The 23,016-nt window shown below is 40.2% G+C and overlaps 1 protein-coding gene across 1 annotated transcript in view; it reads left to right on the top strand.

Moving 5' to 3' along the window:
* Window positions 1–23,016, top strand: part of LOC131685016 (A disintegrin and metalloproteinase with thrombospondin motifs 9) — an 811,665-nt gene that overhangs the window by 747,773 nt on the left and 40,876 nt on the right. Inside the window, 4 exon segments of the mRNA XM_058968345.1 lie at window positions 3,643–3,795; window positions 21,450–21,782; window positions 21,837–22,438; window positions 22,496–22,994. Of these exon segments, the coding sequence (XP_058824328.1) occupies window positions 3,643–3,795; window positions 21,450–21,782; window positions 21,837–22,438; window positions 22,496–22,994 (1,587 nt within the window).

Below are 23,016 nucleotides of genomic sequence, written 5' to 3'. Positions count from 1 at the left end.
CGTGGTGATCTCGGCCCGGATCATCACAACCATCCTCCTTTACCAGGGCTTTGGACCTGTAGCTCTGGATCTCAATAGTTCCATGTACGTATGTTATTACAGACATGCTACTATTGGGATCCGTCATTCGCTAGCGGAGTTATGTGTGTATGTATGTATGTGTGTGTATATGTGTGTGTGTATGTGACCAAAAATGTCACTCATTTTTCTCAGAGATGGCTGAACCGATTTTGACAAACTTAGTCTCAAATGAAAGGTGCAACGTTCCCATAGGCTGCTATTGAATTTCTAATGGATCCGACTTCCGGTTCCGGAATTACAGGGTGATAAGTACGAACACGCAGAAAATGTCGATTTTAATAAATTCTGCAATGAATGTATAAAGGTGAAAAATTTTCCAAAATATGACCACAACTGCTTCGATTTGTAGTATTAGGTCACTAACATCCATTCAAAGTCTATTTGGCCACATTGGCCACCATCCTCGGTTCCGGAAGCCCCGGCGGAAGTATCTAAATTCAGAATAACAGTCACATCGGTTTCTCGGAGATGGCTAGACCGATTCGACTAAACTTGGCCTCAAATGAAAGGTATTGCGTCCCCGTAAATGGATATTTAATTTCATCCCGATCCGACTTCCGGTTCCGGAGTTACAGGTTGTGGCGTGCGATCACATAGCAAATTGTGATTCAAACCGATACTCCGATGAAAGCAAAAGAGGTAAAAATTTCGCTAAAATGTCTCTCAAACAACTTAAATTTGCTGTTCTAGGTCACCGACGGCCAACCAAACTTTCGTTGACTACATTAACCACCATAGACGGTTCCGGAAGTGCCCGGGAAAAGCGGCCATCTTTCAAAATTTACGAACTCACATCAGTTTCCCGGAAATGGTTGGGCCAATTTTCACAAACTTAGTCCCAAATGATAGCTATAATATCCCCACAGATGTTTATAAAATTTCGTACGGATCGCTTATATGGGTCCGGAAATATAGACTAAATCGTCCGGTCACATATGAAATTCCCATATAAGCCGGAACTCAAATTTTTTCTCAAAGGGGGGACCCCATGAAATTTCAGAAATCGAATTCGTATTTTTGATGCCAAACATCTTTAAAATGCATGAAACGTCGAGATTTTATGTTATCTCGAAATTTTTTTTTTATAAAAATCGACTTTTTGGGACTTTGCCGATTTTGCACCTTTTTTCAGTTCAATATTACCGTGGCTGTTTTTTCTTTTTCAAAATTTTAGAACTCGAATAATGATTTATTTTCCTGTATATAGTTGTCATGTGATGTACAATAATAAAATGTAATATATGCATTTAAAAGCTTTTAATGAATATAAACAACGCACACATTCTCGTGATTCATGATTGAGAAAGGCACAATTGCACCTCTAGGTGGATTAAAACAGGTTTTTGGGTACGAAATTCACTTAGGTACAAGATCGAAGGAGCGCAAGAAAGTACTAACTAAAACAACTACGAATTACTTCTCACCTTTCTCGTTCTGGCACCTGGAGTTCAGGAAGGCGGACGAAAACTGATGGATGTATATGTTCTTTCGGTTGGCAGAAATAAAACACAGCAGCGGCGATGATGTTTATTTCTGCTGGATGATGAATTAGCAAATTGATGGACGGTATTTGGTCGTGCGTTATGTTGATGCGTTGTCCAGGATGGTGACACTTTTGTAAACTGCGAGTGGAAGTGATGGTGGTGGAGTGGCGAGATGGCGGAGTGGCGAGGTGACGGAGTGGCGAGGTGGCGGTGTAGCGGTGGTATGGCGGTTGTGGCAAATCAGCAAACTGCTTCAGCTTGTCCAGAATACCTTGATATTGCGGTCCTACCTTCCGTGTGAGCAAAACACCGTCATTCGGCAAGTGAACACGGAGGCTGGATAACAAGTTTGAACGGTTTTGCAGGATCTCGAGGCAATAATTACAATGATATAAACAAAAAAAGAGAGAGTCCCACGCTAACACGAGGACGATACATCAGCCGCCCCTAACATGGCGAACAGGTGCTATTTTGAGGCTTCCCTAACAAGGGGAACAGACGCTCGGATGGACTCACCCACCGAAAAGATCCCCTTCCCTGTCAGCATACGCCTATGGTCCCACCGGGGTTGGTTACCCGATGGTTACTCGTACCCCAGCTGGCACCGCGAAGAAGTAGGGATAGGAGTTACTGGACAAGAGGCTAAGGACCACTGTGGCGAACCACAGGGTCCATATTACGCATTGCCCAATAACCGGCCAAATATCTTACGTTGGGCTGATTACCTGATCTTCACTAAAGTTGCTCGTACCCCAGCTGACATCACGGGAAGGTAGAGTCTGAATATCAGAACTGGATAACAACGTAGTTGCTCCAACCTACCAACCTATAATTACTTCTGAAAATGTGTTTCTTTGAACTATTTTGAGCAGTGCTCAATTTGTTCCTAACAAAATAAGGCGAATTGCCTTAAGGCTAAAGCCACATTAATCTTTAGAAAATAATGACTATGGCTCTGTATAGTCACCATAAATTCACAAAACTCACATTTAGTTTGACAAATCCATCACTATGATTGCTCACTTATTTTGCCACGCCATTGTAAGTATTTCGCAAAAGGGCACCATTCATCAATCAATACGCTATTTTAGTAATTGTAGGACGCGTAGTTTCACACTACACACCTCTAAGATGCTTCAATCCTACCGCAAGTTTTTTTGTTACCATAGAACCACGACGCGCGTTATTACTAGCACACCAAGTTAAACCTATCCGCAACCTAACCATAAAGCACAAATGTTGCGCCTCCCACTAACCTATTTCCAAATCATTATTGGCATTGTTCTATTTTCTTTGTACTTTCCAACCAATTTTTAAATTAAATTATCCTTCCAAAGTCGGATTGGATGATCTTTGTATATATCAAGCTACACAGAAATTTGTTTGTTTTCCTTTCAAAAATTATGAAAATTGTTCTTGAATGTATTAACCTCAAAATTGCGAAGCTGAAATAAAAACTCAATAGGCTCAATAGATAGGTTTTCCCTCTGCACAATACACGACTCCCCACCTCGATTCGTAGAATAAAACGGCCATGTCGCCCGTTCCCGAACGGTACTTCAATCAGTTTGAGCCTCGCATGATTTGAAAGGTTGACCTGCATCAGCATTTGATACGAGAAAACAAGTACGAACGGATGGATAGCTTTTTATTTTATTTTGCCGGCAACGCAACAACGCGCCCGCCCGTCAACGTCTGCCAAATACGGTGCGAGAGGTGCCCGCACTCGGTCGGCGGCGCCTGCAAACAGATGATAATTGCACGCCAAGATCTCCGAAATCGATCCGCGATCCGCGAAACTCGCTCCGCTCGGGGATGCCAACGTTGTCATCATCGTTGCATGTATCGATTACCGTCGATAATTTGACATGATGATCGTTTTGCCATTTCCAGCGAACGAGTACAGGAAGGAGGGGGTTACTTAATTTTGATGATAATTTTACCGGTCGGTTTGATTAAATTTGCACGGGACCTACATCACTGCTGACCGCATTCGCTTTGACGGGGTTCTGTCAGTAATTCAGGCGGTTGTATTTTCTTCCCACACGAACTAACATTCTTGTGTATTTAATTTCAGACTCAGCATGCCCCACGACGACGACGTTCGCTGTGGTCCATTCCGGGGAGAAAGTAGCGCCAAGCAGAACATCATGTCACGAATGCTGGATCAGAACACCCATCCCTGGTCGTGGTCGAACTGCTCGCGACACTTCGTCACCGAATATCTAGAGTAAGTATTGTTATGGAAAAATTTCAGATTTGAAGGTACTAAATATAATTGAAACAAAAACATTCGCTCATTAAATGCGTCTCGGAGACTTGAAGTAAACAAACTAACGCCTTTGTCCCAACTGCTTCTCTGTGTGAGCGGGATTAAAACTTCGTTACGACAAACAACCCATATGAGGCAACACCATCCCATTAAAGGGTGATTAATGCTCAACCCCAAACATTGCCACAAAAAGACTTGGAAACAACCTCGTTGTTAACGCTCCCGGCGGGTGTTCATCTATACTTGGAAACTAAACACGGAAACGGCTTGCCCTAGCGGGGCGTCACTATTTAATATCGTGCGTATTAATGACTCCCCCCTTCCCTCTCACACTTCTTCCACTACTAACCACGAACGAAATACCAAAGCAGCCGAAAAAAAAAACAAACCACATGATCGCATGTTGATAAATTATGATATCGAAATCATCGATCAAAGCACGGGCAACGATCGCGCGGTTCTCGCACGCAACGATGATGTGTGATGTGAGTTCCCATCGAGCATCACACTAGCCCCCGCACGGATCGATTCGATTATGATTGGAGATAATTAATGAAATTATTTTTCGGCAAATCCACACCGACGGCTGGCTGCACCACGGTGAGTGCGGTAGCGCGTTGACTCGAGGGTATCTCGATCGATCTGAAAGGATGGAAAAGCCCCCAACCAAGCAGGGCCACCTCACCACCCAAGCCGATCTGACCGATTGCTGCTCATCCAATGCCCGCCCGCTGGAGAGTTTCGGTGTTACGATTCAATTTGATGATTTTTTTATCGTGCACCACGCTGAGATCTTCGTTTTTCTTCGCTTTCGAGAGTAAAAATTAGCTGTTATAGCTGCTGGTGAAAGTAACAACCGAAAGAAATTCTCTCACGGGAAATGATCTGTTATTCTAGAAAGCTTTCAAAATTTTGGGCGTTAAGAAGTCGATCCAGCGATCCATCCAAATTGAGACAAATCCTGAATCCAAACGATTGAAAAATGAAGTCTCCGCAGTTCTCTCTCTAGAATATTGCCGATACTATCGTACTATGTCAAGATTTTGGACTAAAGAATATGTAAAATAACATAATAAACCGCGCAGAAAGGCTAATTTTTATTCATATATTGCCCTCAGTTCCCTCCCCCCCCCCGGTAGAACGCATTATCAAAAGAAAGTGATCTGTCCCTCGATGAACAAATGAATCAACAGCATTTTAACAGCCTCAGAGAAAACATGACTTTTCCCTGTCCAATATCGGATTACAACGGTGTGATAATTTCGCTTCACCCGACATCCTTATGTGGTTCATTAATTAACACAAGTGTAGCGTATACCTACCTTGCATCGGGGCAACCCGCCAGCCGCTGCGGCTGTTGATATATGACACGAAAAATCAACTTTTGTTAAATCACTCACACGATCCGATACGATGGCGGCGAGCGTGTTTCATGTTCGGCCGGAGATGTTCGTCTCCGATCTGGTTGGTTGGTGTGTATTCCTATACTATGTTCAATTCTGGTTGCCCCGAGCATGGTGTTTTCTTGGGTCCCCCTTTTGGAAATTTATTGCGTGAAAAGGTCGCCTTAGCCGCACTTTCATACGGGTGGTGATGATCTCCCCGAGCGGAATAAGTGAAATGAGCTGGCTTGTCACGAGAGGGGCGGCTTCCTTTTATGAGGTTGGTTGTTCTCGAAGTAACGGGACTCGATGGGTGCATCTCAGGCTATATTGTGTTTGATAAGGGGCCGTACACAAATGACGTAGCTTTTTTCTGGCGATTTTCAACCCCTCCCTCCCCCCTCGTAGCATTTGGTCACAACATTCTAACCTCCCCCTTGTAAATGACGTAGCATTTTCCTAAGCCCCCCCCATGCAACGCGACAGGGAGATGAAAAAATTACATATGTTTTTCAATTCTTTTAAATATATGTCCTTACAAAATGTTTGACGACTTTTATCAACATTTTCATTATAACAGCAAATTGCCTACTAAACAAGCCCATTTTATGACAAATATAATGTGGATAGTTTTGTTTAGCATTTTACATGTCATAAAGCATGAAAAGAAGTTCACAATCCTGCAGCGGTCAACGATTTTAGAAAGTATAAGCACAGACTAACAGACATAACACTCAAAAACAAAGCTTCGCCCGCTTTAACGGTCATTTTAAATATATTTACAGTTGGGACTGTGGCCACATTTGAAATTATGGCGTCACTGACATATGAACAAGCATATGGGGGATAGACCATTAGTGAAAAATTATTCCCAAACCTGAGGGGAAACCCACCAGTAATTGAGTGTTTGGGACCGTGAATAAAAGGTGGAGCTAGTGTTCTGCGAAAATTGTTGGATCGATGTTTTTTAGGGAATTCCCTCATAGTGTTATGTCTGTTAGTCTGTGGTATAAGCTCAACTAAATTACTAAATTTTCTTTGATTGAATCTGAAAGAAAATTTAATTCAGCTACCAAAATAAGTCTACTAGTTAGCAATATTAGCTAACTAATGTGGAAATTTAAATCCGCATGAAAAATCTTTCAATTTCTTTGCGAGCCTGTCATTCCTCGAACAGTAAAATTCACAAAATGCAAAAACCGCGTGAAAAGCAACTTGGGAATGGAGGAACATTAAATTGTTTTCTCTAATTAATCTAATTAATACTAGGGGCAGATCACTCTAGAAATATATAACAAATTTGCATCAAATTAGAAAAAATGCATTTAATTTCCATTTCTGCATCAACTTTGCACTCCCTCGCAGAAAATTTTGTTTAACAAATGTCCTACGCTGATTCACTTTGTTCGACGTTTTATTGAATGTAGGACTGATTTTTTGTAGGGTTTTGACGTCTTACACGCAACGCAAAATACATTGCACGCAACGCAAAATACATTTTGAATTTTTATTTTGATGGAAAGAAATGCATTTAATTTAGCTGAATTTTAAACAGGCATCACAAGTGATCTGCCCCTAGAATTAACGGGTGCCCGTCAAAAAAATTTAAACTTAATGCTACGTCGCACAACTTCTGACCCTACCCTCCCCCTCGTCACACTTCGTCACAAATTTGGTATACCCTCCCTACCCCCCAAAATGCTACGTCATTTATGCATGGCCCCTAATGCAAATTATTTGGTTGTATTTTGGTGATCGGGAGATGTAGCAGGTTGATAACATAGGTATTCTGATTGTAGAATAATGATAGTATTAAGTTACATTTGAGAGCAGGTCGACTAAATCGATTATTTTGTGTACGAAGATCCATTATTTTGTGATCTCAAAACCACGATAAGTTAAATTCGGTAAAAATGGTATGTTTTTTACATTTCTTATAAATGTATAGAATTCGCTCAAACTTTCAAGATTTTTTCCGAGGCCCGGAGGGCCGGGTCTTATATACCAATCGACTCAGCTCGACGATTTGGGACAATGTCTGTGTGAGTGTCTGTGTGTGTATGTAACGGACAAACTCTCATTCGTGTTTCTCAGCAATGGCAGAACCGATCTTATCCAAATCAATTGTAAATGAAAGAACTATCTGCCAGACAGAACGCTATTAATTTGTTTTTGATTCTGATGTTTAGTTTCCAAGATAAGAATGTTTGAATGTGTAAAAATGGCGTTCTTGCAGATTTTTTGAATTATCTGCCGAAATTGACAATATATATTAACAATTTATATGTTTTTAGACAGCTTTAACGAATATCTTTCGAACAAGTTACACATTGTTGAAATCGGACTATTATCAAAAGAGATATTTAACATTAAATGCGGACGAAAGATTTTTATCATTTCCCTTTGCCAGAAATATGACTAAAACATGTAATCTATTATTAACGCCAAAACGGCTAATTTTAGGTCAATAGTATCTTCGGAGAATTTAATGGAAGTAATATGCCCTTTCTTTTGGTATTGTGCTTTTGCTGATTAATCCCCCTACGAGTGAGATATTTTCATAAATTTTCTTGGAAGTGATTGTATTGAAATGATGTCTTCGGCAAATTTGTAGCTCTTACTTTTGCGAATAACTTTACTGAAGACATGAAATGTCTATTATGAATACTTTAACAGTTATGGCTTGTTGTTTGTGAATTGCCTTTTGTCGCCTATTTATTGTTCAATATAGTAATAATCCATTTAAATAAGCCAAACATTATTTCGATAAAACGAATTTTGCATTTCATTCTTCTATTTACAACCGCTAGAAATAATCACCGAGCAATTCCAAGTTGTCTGGAAGGAACTTGATAACTTATCAGTGCAAAAATGTTCATTTGCGCGAACCTTCTGACTGCAATTTTTCCAGGTTAGAACCATCGGATCGATCTGAAACATATCTGAAAATGAAAAGCGATATAAACAACTGCAAGCAACGGCGTAGCCAAGAGAAGGCTTTGGGGTTTAACACCATACACCCCATCCATTCTGATGCTTAGTTCCTAATATATGGATGTTTTAATGTCCAAAAAAGGGACTTTTTGCAATTTTTTTTTTAATTTCTGTCGAACTTAACAACATAGATAAAAACTTTATACATCTTCGGACAGCTTATACCTTTCGAACGAACTATAGTTTGTTGAAATTGGACTATTATCGAAAAAGATATTTAACATTAAATACAGATGACGGATTCTTACCGTTTCTCAATATCTAGAAATAAGACCAAAAACACGAAATTGACTATTACTGCCAAAACGGTTAAGTTGAGGTCAACAGCGGCTTCGGAGAAGTTATTGTATTTTATATGCTTTTTCTTTTGACAATATGCTTTCACTGATTAATCCCCCTGTAAGTGAGATATATTCATTAATTTTTTTAAGCTATTATATTGAGATGATGTCTTCTGCAAATTTATAGCTCTATCTTTTGCGAACAACTTTGCTGAAGACATCAAGTGTCTATCTTGTATGCTTTAAAAGTTATAGCATGTTATTTATTGTTCAATATAGTAATGATCCGTTTTAATATACCAGCCGAATTTTATTTCGATAAAACAAAAAGGATGATGCTAGAATTAAGCACCAAACAATTTCAAATTGTCTGATTGTGTCTTGATCACTTGTCAATGTGCATTTTTTTATTTGCAAGTATCTTTTGGCAGCTAATTTTCTAACTTATGACCCTCAGATCAATCTGGATCATATTTCGGAAAACAAGAAACGAAATAAATGACTCCAAGTAAGTGGAAACAAAGTCATTATAAACTCGTCCACAAGAAACTTCTTCGAATACTGACTACTTGGGCATTATTTTTGAGGATATCTTTTGTCTATTGTATCGATCCCCACCATTTTTGGTAGTTAGTTAAAAGAATAATTTCACGGTTTGTTTCAAAATTTGGCGAAGCTTCTTCCATTCGTTCATTAGTTTGGATAATTTATGTTAAAAAAGTGCCCTAAGTTAATAGTCACAATTAAGGAGGTTGACTGCTTTTGAAGACAAAAAAGAGGCTTGCTCTCGAGATGTTTTGAAAGGGGAAGAAACATATGGGGTTTTCGATTGATTGACACCGGTGTAGTGGAGTGCACTGGTTTTGCACTTTCTAGCAGAAGTGTCAATGGAACATACCCAGTTTTCTGCACTTCTGCTAGAAAGTGCAAAAACGGTGCAGTTTCAGTGCACTCCACTACACCGGTGTCAATCAATCGAAAATCCTAATATACACATTTGGGAAGCTAAAATAAAAAATTTACTTGAAAAACTTCACAAAATGGTGGTGTAAAGGAACACTTCGTTACTGGAAAAGTGCAGCTGGTAGTTAGGGTTGATATCAGTGAAACAACAAAATTTAATTTACATAAGTAAGTATACCTTTTGTTAGCCGTACCGTACCCGTTTTACCGCAGTCTTCTAGAAATTACATTTTTTTTTTTACATGAATTTTTGATACTAACGTGACACAGAAATGGTCAAAATGTTTTGTTAGAATCTTAAGAAATTTACATATATTGTTGTGATTTATCTATCGCCATAAGTAAAGAAAACTCGATTTTTTCGATCTTGTTTAGCAGGACACCTCGTCAATGGTTTATATATGTAGCGAATTGACAAAGATTGCATTATTATCTCTAACACTCAAAAACGCAAGCTAAAATTGTGACTTAAAGAAACTTTGCTCCTAAGACTCAATGAAATCAAAAGCCTCTTTTTTGGCGTTTTATCAGCGAGAAAATCGAAAACCCGAAAACGCTCGATCATTTGTATTTCAATTTACAAGTCCATCAAAACTAGAAAACTGTAAATAGCTGGGCCTGTGAGACCCCTTGCCTTTTTGAGAGCTAAACAAGATTTTATTAGGGGGTTACACCACTGTAGAGCACGAGAACATAGGCATATTCCGGAAATTTTACTTAATGCAATGTAAAGATAACTCGAGATCCCGTAAAATGCGATTTATTATACTAGTTTTGATGTGCAAAAACTAAAAGTGTCAATTGTTTTCAACACAATATTGTGGCTGGACAACATTTTCACTCAGACTAGTGCTTTTGGAAAAGGTCCACGAATCTATCTTCCGTAACAAAAATTTTTTCGATTCCCTAGAACGATAGAAAGACGATATTTTGTTTTTTTCGCGAAATAGCATTCTTTTTAATAGGAAAACGCCGAACATTTCATAAAAATTGATACAAAATTGCTTATTTTAAAAAAAGGCAAAAAAATGAAATCCTACGTATGTCGCTGGAGAAAGCAATTTCGAATACATTGTGAAAATTTCAGAACGATAAAAAATATATATTTGAGTTAGTTAGGTCTGAATATTACTATGACGCCGCCGGTGGTTGAGTGGTAAAAGTGACCGCCACTCATTCCAGTTGGCCTGGGTTCAATTCCAGCCGAGGTCGTTGAGATTTTTCTGAGGTGAAAAAATCTATGGTCACGTCTTCCTTCGGAAGGGAAGTAAAGCCGTTGGTCCCCGGTCCATGGAATTGGTGGATCGATATCTAGTCCAGGTAGTGAAATCACCTCTCTGGCGTCGGTAAAGAAGAAGTATATCCAACTTCTATACTCTACTAACAAAAATATCCTCCTCCCGTGATACTTGTGGAGTGTGCAGTAGTATATACGTCTTCTAGCAAAAGCATGTATCGGACTAACAATTCCTTCCCTTTCCTTACGCGATCTACGTTCGGGCCTGGCCGGCGCCGGTATTGATCAGAAACACTTTAGGATTACCAGGAGTTGCACATTGAAAGATGTTTCGCTAATCCCAAGCATAATTATCTACTGATTCCCTGTGCAACTTCAGCTAGTCCCGATCGATAACGGAGTGGCAGCCAGGGGTGGTCGAACAAGCTCAAGCTCAAGCTCAGTCAGGTCTGAATATTACTAAGTACTTGTGTGAATATTATCAAAGGGCTTACCACAGAGAACAGACATCCATGATCGAACAAATATATTAATAAAATGTGTGTAAACATTTGAATTTATATACGATAAAACACTAGCGCCGCCACACCAACCTACCCCAACTATCCATCAAATCCATTCCGGAACCGGTTCAGAATCCTGAATGGATTCTGGCTTCAAGGAAACAACCGATTCCGACTCAATCGGCTGATGCATTTGAGCTGGATTCCATACTGAATCCACTCAGAAGTCCGAACCGGTTGCGGAATGGTTTGACTGGGTAGAGGTATAACCGCTGTCAATTCAGTCGAACTTAGCCACTACAAAACATGACGACAGTAGCGCACCTGGTTTAGATATCCCAACTACCTTCGAAACCGTTAGATTTTTACACAAGTTGAATTATGAAGATGGACAACTGTTCTCTGTGGCTTAACCATTATGATTTGTGATGATGGTTCAAATCAAAATCCTTTTTTCAACTACTGCCTATTGTGAGTCGAAATATGTTGCTCACTATGAGGTTACTTTCAGAAAAATTCGATTCCGAAATAATCTCGTTGAGGTAGCGTGTTTTCAAGAGCTGCAATTTCAGTTCTAGTTCTCAAATCGCCATGAAAATTTTAATAAACGATATTAATGATATGTACTTCAAGTATACGCAATTTTTTTTTCATTTTTTGGGCCAGCACATATACCTAGTACCTAAAAGGAAATTCAGTTTTTCCTTAATTATTTTATTCACAAAGCATTATTATTAAGTGGACAGTTGGCCTATTTTAAAGGTCATTTTTTTCGTTTTACCTTTATTTTGATTTGACTTTCGACATTACTCGCAAAGATGATGTCCCATGCTAATTAGATCGACATAATATCCGAAGATGTTCATTTGAACGTTTCTCTGAGGCCTACCACTGTCCCATGTTATCAAAAACATCGCAAAATATCATGTTGTAAATGTTCTCAATCGTTATAATATCCGAAGAGAGGGATAAGTGTTATAAGAAATGTCTCATCACACTGTTAGGTGGATTAAACTCGTTTTTTCAGTAGCACACAACGCACTTAGTTACGTGAATATTATTTACCGAATAAACTACTTTTATGTTTACTGACAAAAGTACTGCAGGCAGAGCCGTATCGTGCGGTTGGCGTGGTTGCCCTTGGCAAGGGCGCCAACCTTATGGGGCACCAAAATCCTGGTCTTCTTTATAAAATAAGTGAGGTTAAGTAAAAAAATAAGTTAGGATAGGAGTATCACTCCCAGGTACACACAAAATTATTGTTCGAAAGTCGAACTGAAAATTAATTCCAAAGTAGACAGCAAAAAGGCGCATAACTGAGACTTTATCAAAGTCTCCTCGATGCCGGGAGGAGTTCCGCAATATCACAAAGTTTCCAGTTCCCAACCTAGGTCAAACCAATCCTGTACTAAGTTGAATCTATGGTTGAAATATCACATGAGATTTACGGTGTTCCTGAAAGCGTTGGAAACTCATTGTGTCGTCTCAAATTTTCAAAGACCAGGTGCGGTTTTCTTCGGATTTGTGGCAAAGATTTCTCTTCCTGGTATATCCCAAAAGAGAAAATTGACGGCCTCTCAAGAAAGAAAAAAAGTTATTGTCCATTTGCTTGTAATTAGTGCAATACTGCATGCATGATGCGCGGCACAAACAACCGATCATGCAGACGATCTTTGTCGAAGAAGACGCTAAGCAGTCTCGCCAAAGGTCACCCGACACTAGCTTGAAGGGATACACCATTTTGTCCCGTCCGGTGTGACTGTCATTCAAAATCTTCGCTCACTGGAGCAAGAGGTCTTTGAAACAGCCGATCCCGTCCTTCAATAGATCCATGCACGCCAAGTTCGAATCGATAACTACACCATCGATCTCAACTTTGTGAGCGGGTATGTAAACGCGTTAGTTCATAAAAGTCTTATCGCCAGCAACGTCATTTGTTGGCTTTTGACAAAATATCACAATTCTGAGCTTATCTAAGCGATCTTTCGAGATATCTGGCATAGCTGAATATTTCTGCATCTTGCGGAATAGTAGAATATTTAGCAGACTACCGCATTTGATCCGAAAGAGGATCGGATACAGTCGAAACCAGTTCAATGTGTTTGATTTTAAATTGAAACTCGGAGTCTTTGATGACGAATCTTGTTCGACATCCATTTTAAGATCGTTTGGGTCATTTCAGGAGAGTTCATTTATGCACGGGCCTAGAGCCAGACGCAAAGTGAAAACTGTAGAATATGAAGGAAAAGACAGAAATCATGAGAGATATAATTTGAAAGACAAGTGTGAATAAAGGAATACTGTCATCATCTATCTTCACTCGATATATGACTGAAGGCAACTTATTTTCTTAGAAACTGGAACGAACAATGTGTCAAAAACTTAATTTGTAATAGTTCCTAAAAGCATATTTGGTTCACTTGCTTGTTGAAAAAGGTGGGTGGGTGCTGTCTGGAATATAACCGGAATGCCGTGACGGCCCTTAGTCTGGTAATTCCAATCTAATGAAAAGCACCATAATCTACAATCCACCAATCAGTTCAAAGTTCCTGAAAATATATTTGAAATACAGTAGAGTGCCAATATTTATGGTCATCCTGAATTTTCAAACCAGACACGCATCAAAAGTATTGCACCTCGAAAAAAAATTCCCATGCAAAATTTGAGCGCAATTGTAAAACAATATCATGAAGCGACGAGATCTAGTGTAACATCGAAAAATGGAATTTTTTTAATGGGGTTGTACTTGAGTTTGGAAATACAATTTTTATTTGTTTTTTAGATGCCCAATTGTTGTAGAAATCCATGAAATGTCGAAATCTGGTATCCATTCGAAAAAAAAAACAATTTTCTTGATTTTTATTTGAAAATCCCTGTTTAAAAATTAATTTTTTATGAAGATACAAGATCCGTTGTTTCATGCATTTCTAAAACATTTGACATAGAGTTAAAATTTTGTAAAGATTTTTTTCGAGGTGCTAATGCTGTTGAGGTGCGTCTTGTTTCCTGTTTCCTATACATGTCATTGGCGCCCTAGTATACAGTCTTCTGAACAGATGCTCCCTCTGTCGCCTTCCAACACTTAGTGTCATTATTTCATAAATATACAGTAAAAGATTTGTGTCTGGTATTTATATGAAATGAACGACAGTCCAACATGAATGAAATAAGGGGTAGGTGTGCCATTTCCATGTACACAAATTATTGTTTGAAGGTCGAACTGAAAAAGAAAGCCAAAGTAAACACATAAGGGGCGCAAAACTGAGACTCCGCCAAGGGCGCCAGAAGGCCACGGCTCTGACTGCAGGTGAACTCTTTTATTCTTTACTTCCTAGAACTAATTTCAACTTAATTCTATATCACAATTTTACGACCTCAACTTGAGATTTTCACCCTTTCAAATTTTTTGTCGTGACTACTACACATTTCAATATAGGGGCCCCTGATCAAAATTTCGGAAACAGAAGGAAGAGTTTTAGTAACTTAGTAACTTTCTTTGTACTGAACGAAATTACATAATGCTTGCACTAATTTCCCAGTCTATTTCGAACAGAGCCACCGATATTTATTTGTTTATTTATTTATTTATTTATTTATTTATTTACTTATTTATTTATTTATTTATTTATTTATTTATTTATTTATTTATTTATTTATTTATTTATTTATTTATTTATTTATTTATTTATTTATTTATTTATTTATTTATTTATTTATTTATTTATTTATTTATTTATTTATTTATTTATTTATTTATTTATTTATTTATCAAACTCGTTGTGCAACAACGATCACTGCTCAAGACTAAGGCAGCATAATTTCTGAAGTTCATGTTCCTGGCCTCCACGTTACGTTGCGCTGATCAATTAATTCACGGTATTTCACTCCTCGGGGCCAAGATGTGGATTGCAAAGCGATTTGATTCCATTTTTCGTTGATATTCATCTTAAATGAAGCGTAGTCTAACTTACTACAGTCTTTCCATTTCGGAACCAATTTCGTTATTAATCCTGTGAAGGTAGATATCTTCCGTTTAATTCCACTATAATAATAATGAAAAACTATTACTTTTCACCATGAATCAGATACTAGTATTTCAACTATTACGTATAGTCGTCTTCAGTGTTCATATCAGGAAGACATCTGTCGTAACAGGATTAATTGTGACATTCCACTAAGTCCAGTACCGTCTTTCCGCAGGGGCACACTGGGCCTGGGCCAGGGGCCCCGAGATTTTTGGGGCCCCGAAGTGAGGATGGATATAAATCCATACTAATAATTTTCGGAAGGGACTGAGCCGAAGCGACAATAGAACACGATGGCCAACAAATCTATATCTGGCAAGCGTATTGCGAATGTGGACAAGTGATTTGATTTTTATCACATTGCAGACCGTCCACGGACAAATGTACAAAAGTAAACCCCTCTAAATTCTACTCTTCCACTATTCCTAGACCCTCTTAAACTGGTACCAAACCAACTATGTTGTTTTTGGACTAAAAGAGGTCAATTTTCAAACATTCTAGAACTTCGCCTTATCGTGCTCAAAAGTAGCGAACCCATTCTTTTTGTCAATAATTTTTTTCCCGAAATAAAATTATTTAAATTTTACAATGTAGTTTATATAGGTTAAATTTTATACCTCAGTTTACGGTCAAACGAGGAACGCAATAAAATGTGAGCCACTTCCCTTATGGAGGATGGCTTGAATCTAACTTAGACACCCTGTGGTAAACAGCCGTCAGGTATATTAGTTAACAACCGTCGCTGTCTATGAAATGTGTTTGTTATTATTAAAAATGTATCATTTAGTTCAATTTCTACATACATCTTGGAGGACGAGCATAGCGTAGTTGGTAAATTGATTGCCTTGTACGCAACTCACCTGGGTTCGATTCTCAACCCCGCACTTAGGGTTACAGATTCTTCTAATAGAGCTTTCTCTAACCCGAAAAGATGCGAATAACCCTAAGGTTAAAACCTCTATAATCAAAATAAAAATATCAACGTTCGCCCATATACGACGTTTGGCAACTATAGTCTCAATGTTAAAATGTCCAGATTGAACATGTGAAAACAGTACTATTAAAAATACCCAATAGGAAACTTCGCGCTTTGTTTACGAAAGCGACCAAAACTTATCACGGAATACAAAGATTTTTTTTTACTGGTCAAGCCAACGTTCAAATGGTGGACCGTAAACTTCAGCATATCCCCTTGGCTAAATCACTCTTCATTCTCAAACAACGTCATGCAACTATGAAGGTCAGATTACCACATGTAAATTCAGTCAGGTTTCTGCTATATTATGCAACTGCTATTAAAAGAAACGTCATACATTTTTTTTTATTTCTAACCTTCAAATGTCCTTTTATCTTTCCAATAGCTTCTCTTTTTAGAATTCTTACACCCAAAACAAATCTTTGGGAGCGAAATGCATCTGTTTTTGTCGCTCTCGAAGTGGGAGCGAAAAGCTCCCAAATGATGCATTAGTGTTCAACCAACCTCATATTTGTGCAATACAATATCGTTCCCCATAGCTCCATGCTGTTGTCTACACAGTGCAGAGATAGCTTGAATAACACATACCAACGTCCCCATGCTGTTCCACTTGTGATTGCTCGTACGAGAGGCGTGTTTAGCAAATACAAGTTTGTCGGCTCTATTCCTAGATATCTGATGGCAGGGTTTTTTTACTAGAAGTTTCACATCACGAGTTATTTATAGCAGCGGAAAAAAGAATGAAACAAAACAAAATGCAGTGCAGCATCAATGATATTAAGATTGCCGCAAAACGGGGTAGCTTTGATCACCGGGATAAATTTGATCAAATGAGACTTTTTTCTGTAATATACGATAAGATGGTTCCCTCTAACAAAATCTTCGAAGCAAAAAACAAACCATTTTCTAAACATGTTCAGCATCTATCAGCAACGATTATTCCGTCTTTTCATCTACTATTTATAAACACAAATTCAAATTGAAAATGATACAACTCTCATGCATCATTTCAATCTGTTCAAACAATACTAGTATATTAATGATATCAGTAAAACTTCAACTAAACTGATATTTTTTTAGAAGCCGTAAATATTTTTGTCCGATAATTCAAGTAAAAATTCCGAGATTTTTGTTGTTAACTATTTCATTTCGAATATTTTCCTGAAAAAGTTGATAAAATGCAACTGTATCCTTCTAGGCAATTTTGTTCTCGTTCGAGAAGTCACAATATCAGGCCATGAAATGGCCTGCAGATATGCAATTTACACAACATTTCAAGCGTTATCTCTCATTTCGATAGGACATATTTTGTTAATCAAAGTTTCCCCAAAAGCAACGAATGAAAATTTACAGCAAAGTAATTTTATTTTTATAGTAAAACAAAATAAAATCCCCAACTATTTGAATATTTTCAATCTATGAGTACCTATCAGTACTTGTTTTAAAAATGCAAACAGTTACATCTACTTAAAGTGTAGATAGCTATTCGAAAAACTTTTGAAAAAGTGATCAATGTTCCCCCGTTTTACGGTGCTTGTGGTGGTCGGGGGCGAAAGTAAGGTGTAGAAGAAAGATACGAAACCAAGTACTAGCAAAGTTTGTTTGTGTATGAGTGTGTGCCATCGATTTTTTTTTTCGTGAGCGTTGCGCTCATCTCGAATTGTGCGCGAACGGCTCAATATTCAAAAAGGATTGCTTTTGGGAATGAGATTGTGACCCCAAAAACAGAAAATCCGAGCGCGCCGTTTTGAGTGTGCTGGGAGTGATAATCGACGACCGATTGAGCTTCAACAACCACGTCGACTACGCCTACGAAAAGTCAGCGAAAGCAACGAACGCAATAGCGAGGATCATTCCAAACGTCTGCGGCACGAGAAGCAGCACAATCCATCTGCTATCTAGTGTTTCGTCATCGATACTGCGATATGGGGTTCCTGTCTGCGGTGCGGCGCTGAAAACCAAGCGGAACCACGAAAAGCTGAACAGGACGTTCCGGCTGATGGCCATATGAGCGCGTACAGAACAATATCGTCGGAGGCAGTGTGAGTTATCGCCGGGATCTGCATCACTCTGGCGGAGGAGTGCTATAATCGAAGAAACACCAGTAACCTGAGGAAGATGGCGAGAATCGTGTCGATAGAAAGGTAGCAGCGGGGTTGAGACAATACGGAGAAGGGAAGGTGCACCTACCAGCTCATCCCAAACCTGCTGTTGTCAATAGTTCGGGCACGTAATGTCACCAATGTCCGGAATGTGAGAATATCAAGGAGACACCGGAACATGTCCGAGGTTCGAAGCGACGCCAGGGAGATGTTTTAAACGGAAGGACTTGACGTCAACCGGATAATATCGTCTACAGAATGACAAACGACGAAAACACGTGGAACGCGGTCAACAGAGTGATGATGCAGATTATGACGGCCTTACAGCCAGGCATGCACAAGTACGGTGCTGATCCGTGTCCTATTCCTGTGCTCTGGCTCATAATGTATCAGAGCTAAATTCATTGAGCTAGTACGGTGATAGCAACCTGTCGCACATTTACCAGGGCATATTTATTGCTTTTTCCTATTCTTTCGTTCCATGGCTTACACTACTGCATCGTTCTAGCTCATCGGACAAGCTTTCCATGCCAGCTCATTGAGTTAATTCGTGCTAACTCACTGAGCTAGAACACCGAGCTTGCTCTTGCCAGCTTACCGAACTAGCTCATTGTGCTAGCTCATCGTTCTAGCTCTTCGAATCCTACAGCTCGAGCATGAAGGTTACCTATCACGAGCGGTGGCAGTGCTTATTGCTTTTGGTTCGTTCAGCGCGTGTTAGGCTCTCGTGCTGTGCTTTATGCATCCCTGCTTACAGCAGAAATGGCGTGAAGAACAGCGAGCAACGGATTGGAGAGAGCAATTATTCCCTGCTGAAGTAGGCTAGGTCCAACGCCTGGGACTAGTCGAGTACACAGAGCACCTGGTATGGGTCGTAGTGGCACCAGCGAACCGGACGCCATCTGGAACCGCCGAACTGACCACGCCCCTCTACCGGTTAGCCCGATAGAAATATAGCGAAAACCAAAGAAAAATCGGTATCGGGAGATCTTCTTTCGCCGCGGAACTGTCCGTCGGTGTAAGCTAGATTCACCGCCGGGAACTAAGCTGAGTGGACCGCGACGGGACGCCACCAATCGCGGCTCGTCGGGGCACCAGCGAACCGGACTTCCTACTCCACCGAAATCGCTAAACTGACTCGGCATCTGGCTGGTTGGCTCGCTTTTGGGAAAAATTCTTTCGCCGGGGAATTCTTCGTCGGAGTAGGCTAGGTCCATTGTCGGGGACTAGACCGAGTAGCTCGCGAACAAGTCGAGTGCTCAACGTAAAAGTGGTGTTAAGTGGCACAAGGGAGCCGAAGGGCTCACTAAATTAGGCAATCTGAAGTTTCGGAAATTGTCTGTGTGTATGTATGTGTGTATGTGGAAAAATAATGTCATCTCAGTTAGCACAAACTCAAACTCACCGTCACAAACTTAGTCTCAAATGAAAGGTACAACCTTCCTGCTATTGAATTTTTTTTTATTGGACTTTCGGTTCCGGAGTTACGGGTTGAAGAGCGCGGCCACACAGCAAATTCACTCATAAACTGTTGATACAAAACTTATTAAAATGGGTGCAAAATTACTTGGATTTGCCATTCTAGATCAATAATGTCTAACCAAAGTCACTTTGACCACTCCTACAACGGTTCTTATTCGTATTCCATAAAAGCAGGAACTGAAAAATGCTCAAAGGGGGGGGGGTCTAGAAAAGAAAAATTGTATTTTTAATGGCAAATGACTTGAAAATGCATGAAACGTCGAGATTTGATGGAAACTCGAAAAAAAAATTAATGACTAAGATTCCAACTGTTCTTCATTGTAATTTTCGTTTAGTTTTTATTATTTTAGAACAAAATTCATCGAGCTTTGCTATAATTTATAACAATCATTCAAAGCACTTTCACCGAGTGTCCCGAAATGTGATCGTATTTCGTTTCGCTTATTTTACGCAAACATAAATGGACTCCCCGGCGTAACGCAGAGCAGCACACATGTGGGTCAACCCGTATATACGACCCCATAAATAATAATAATAGTAGGCAATGTAGGTTAGAATATCAGTCGCACTTTCAAGACAAACAATCTAGCACGGTGCGGTTTAACTCTGACCCAATCCGTATTGCGATCACAATAAAACTCGGCAGCAAGGTGAAATGTTGACGTGAAGTGACTCTCCCACACCCCACCCAGTCTGAACTGTTCCATTACAAAATCTGAATTTGATCAGCACTCCCGAAAAGTGCCCCTCGTAATGACACTCAAACATTGGGCACCATATTTGTCGTGTCATTACACAGACCAAGCGCAAACAACAACAAACATTCTCGAAAAGTTTTACGACTTTCCTCGCGGGCAGAAGCAGTACCGGGCAGCTAAGACGCGACCTAGACAATGAATATTTATGTTTCCCATATATCTGTAATACCCATATGCTTCAACTGTTTTCAGAGTCAGTGGGCCAATTCGTCATTCACGCGTTTGCTTTTACGATCGCCAAACTGACCGATCGTGACTTGAAGCGACGATTCGTGTTGGTGATGATGAGTACGCGGGGTAGGTGCGATACGGAGGTTCCCTGCTCGCCCCATGTTTAGAGCTATCATTTACACAATCTGTTGTCATAAATTTTTCAATGATCTTCACTAGCACCCCTTCGGGTACGACGCGCCAGTAGGCCGCAAGCGGGCAACCAAATTGTCGTTAAAAATTTTAGTGACCTACAATACAATCCGAAGTAGCAATTGGCACTCGAACGAAAGCGTCATCCGTGCTTTATTTATCGGTCCGCGCGGTGAAATATAAATCTTCTTCGGTGGGTAGTGCCATTGATAAGGTATGAAATTCACACCCCATTCAGATGGGTTCGCCGGCGTAGATCTTCATCCGCTGTGCTCATTTCTGGATATGTGATAGTAGTTTGTGCATACAATTTTTCCTAAACCTTTCACCCGCTCCTCGCACGACACAAACTGATAGAGTACCTATACGGTGTCGGTGTTGTTTGTCTGAAAAGTGTAAAGTGGTTTCATTCATAAAGTTTGTTTTTTTCTGGTCTCCGTTGATGAAAAACATGCTCGAAAATCTAACCACTCGTAGCTTGGTAGCATCACTGAATTCCCTATCCAAGTGAAATTAAAATGAATCAAATTTACTATCTGTTCACAGACAAAACCACGGCAGCTGTATGCTGGACAAACCAACCACCGATCTGATCGAACCCTCGTCCTCGCACACCAAGCTGGCAGGGGAGAAGTTCACCAACAATCAACAGTGCGAGTTGGTGTTCGGCAATGGTTCTCGCATCTGCTCGTACATGCCGGTTTGCGAGCGCTTATGGTGCAACAACGGTGATGAACTGCTCGGTTGCCGAACGCAGCACATGCCCTGGGCGGATGGAACCAGCTGTGGCGAAAACCAGTGGTGCCAGAAGGGCAAGTGTGTGCACGTGAATCGGAAAGCCCTACAACCGCAGGACGGTGGCTGGGGTCAGTGGAGTCCGTAAGTACCCCTTACTGAGTAGCCTTTGTACGATTGACAAAACGTTTCTTTCAGTTTCAGCAAATGTAGCCGATTCTGTGGCGGAGGAGTTCAGATATCTACCAGAGTGTGCGATTCACCATCGCCGGCGAACGGTGGCAGGTACTGCATTGGCATGCGAATGCAGTACAGGTCTTGCAATACCCACGACTGTCAGAATAGTACTTTGGACTTCCGGGAGGAGCAGTGTCACGAATTGGATGGAAACAATTTCGAGATTCCCGGACTGGAGAAGAATGTCAAGTGGATTCCGAAGTATGGGGTCAAGGCGGAGGATCAGTGCAAGCTGTATTGTCGGGTGAAGAATTCAAACAACTACTTTCTGTTAAGAGACAAGGTAAAGGATGGAACGCCTTGTACGCATCCACACGAAGGTTACGATATGTGCATCAATGGCCAGTGTAGGAGGGCTGGCTGTGATTATGTGTTCGATTCTGACGCTAAGTTGGATAAGTGTGGAATCTGCCGAGGAAATAATGATACATGTAGGGAGGTGAACGGTGTATTTCCGTTCAGCAAATTCCATCACATGAAGCAGAAAATTGTGCGTATTCCGCGAGGAGCTACCAACATTGAGATCATTCAGCGAGGTTACACAGATGATGGAAATTATTTAGGTTTGTTGGAATAATAAATACTTGTACAAGTATGTGTAATACATTCTTCCATTTCAGCTCTTCGTGACGAGTACAATGAGTACATTTTCAATGCCCCGAAAACCACCGTTGTGTCCGGATTTAAGAAACGGCTCTTCGCCGGTGTCATGCTGGAATACAATGGACCAGACGAACCGGTGGAAATAGTTCGATCCGATTTCGGTCATCCTTTGAAGCGGGATCTGATTGTGGAAATCCATTCCCACACTAAAATGCGACCCGTAAGCGAGAACATTGTCGAATATAGCTTCACCATTCCGATAGATCGTCCACCGGTGAGTGTGGCCAAAACAGTGCCGACTTACGTTCAACAGTATCCCAGTCAAAACAGTATTCCCAACTATCAGTGGAAGATGTCCGATTGGAGCGAATGCGATCAGAGTTGCTCGGGTAAGCGACATCGAACGGCTGGATGTTACGATATCGAAACGGGCAAAGAAAAGTCCATTTCCTACTGTCAAAATAGTGCCAAACCGAGGGAAGATTACGAACCGTGCAATACGGAGTGCAAATTTGAGTAAGTTTTGGATATGAGTAAG

This window comes from Topomyia yanbarensis, chromosome 2 (assembly GCF_030247195.1).
Source record: "Topomyia yanbarensis strain Yona2022 chromosome 2, ASM3024719v1, whole genome shotgun sequence".
Lineage (NCBI taxonomy): Eukaryota > Metazoa > Arthropoda > Insecta > Diptera > Culicidae > Topomyia > Topomyia yanbarensis.
This window is presented reverse-complemented; position numbering and strand designations above follow the sequence as displayed.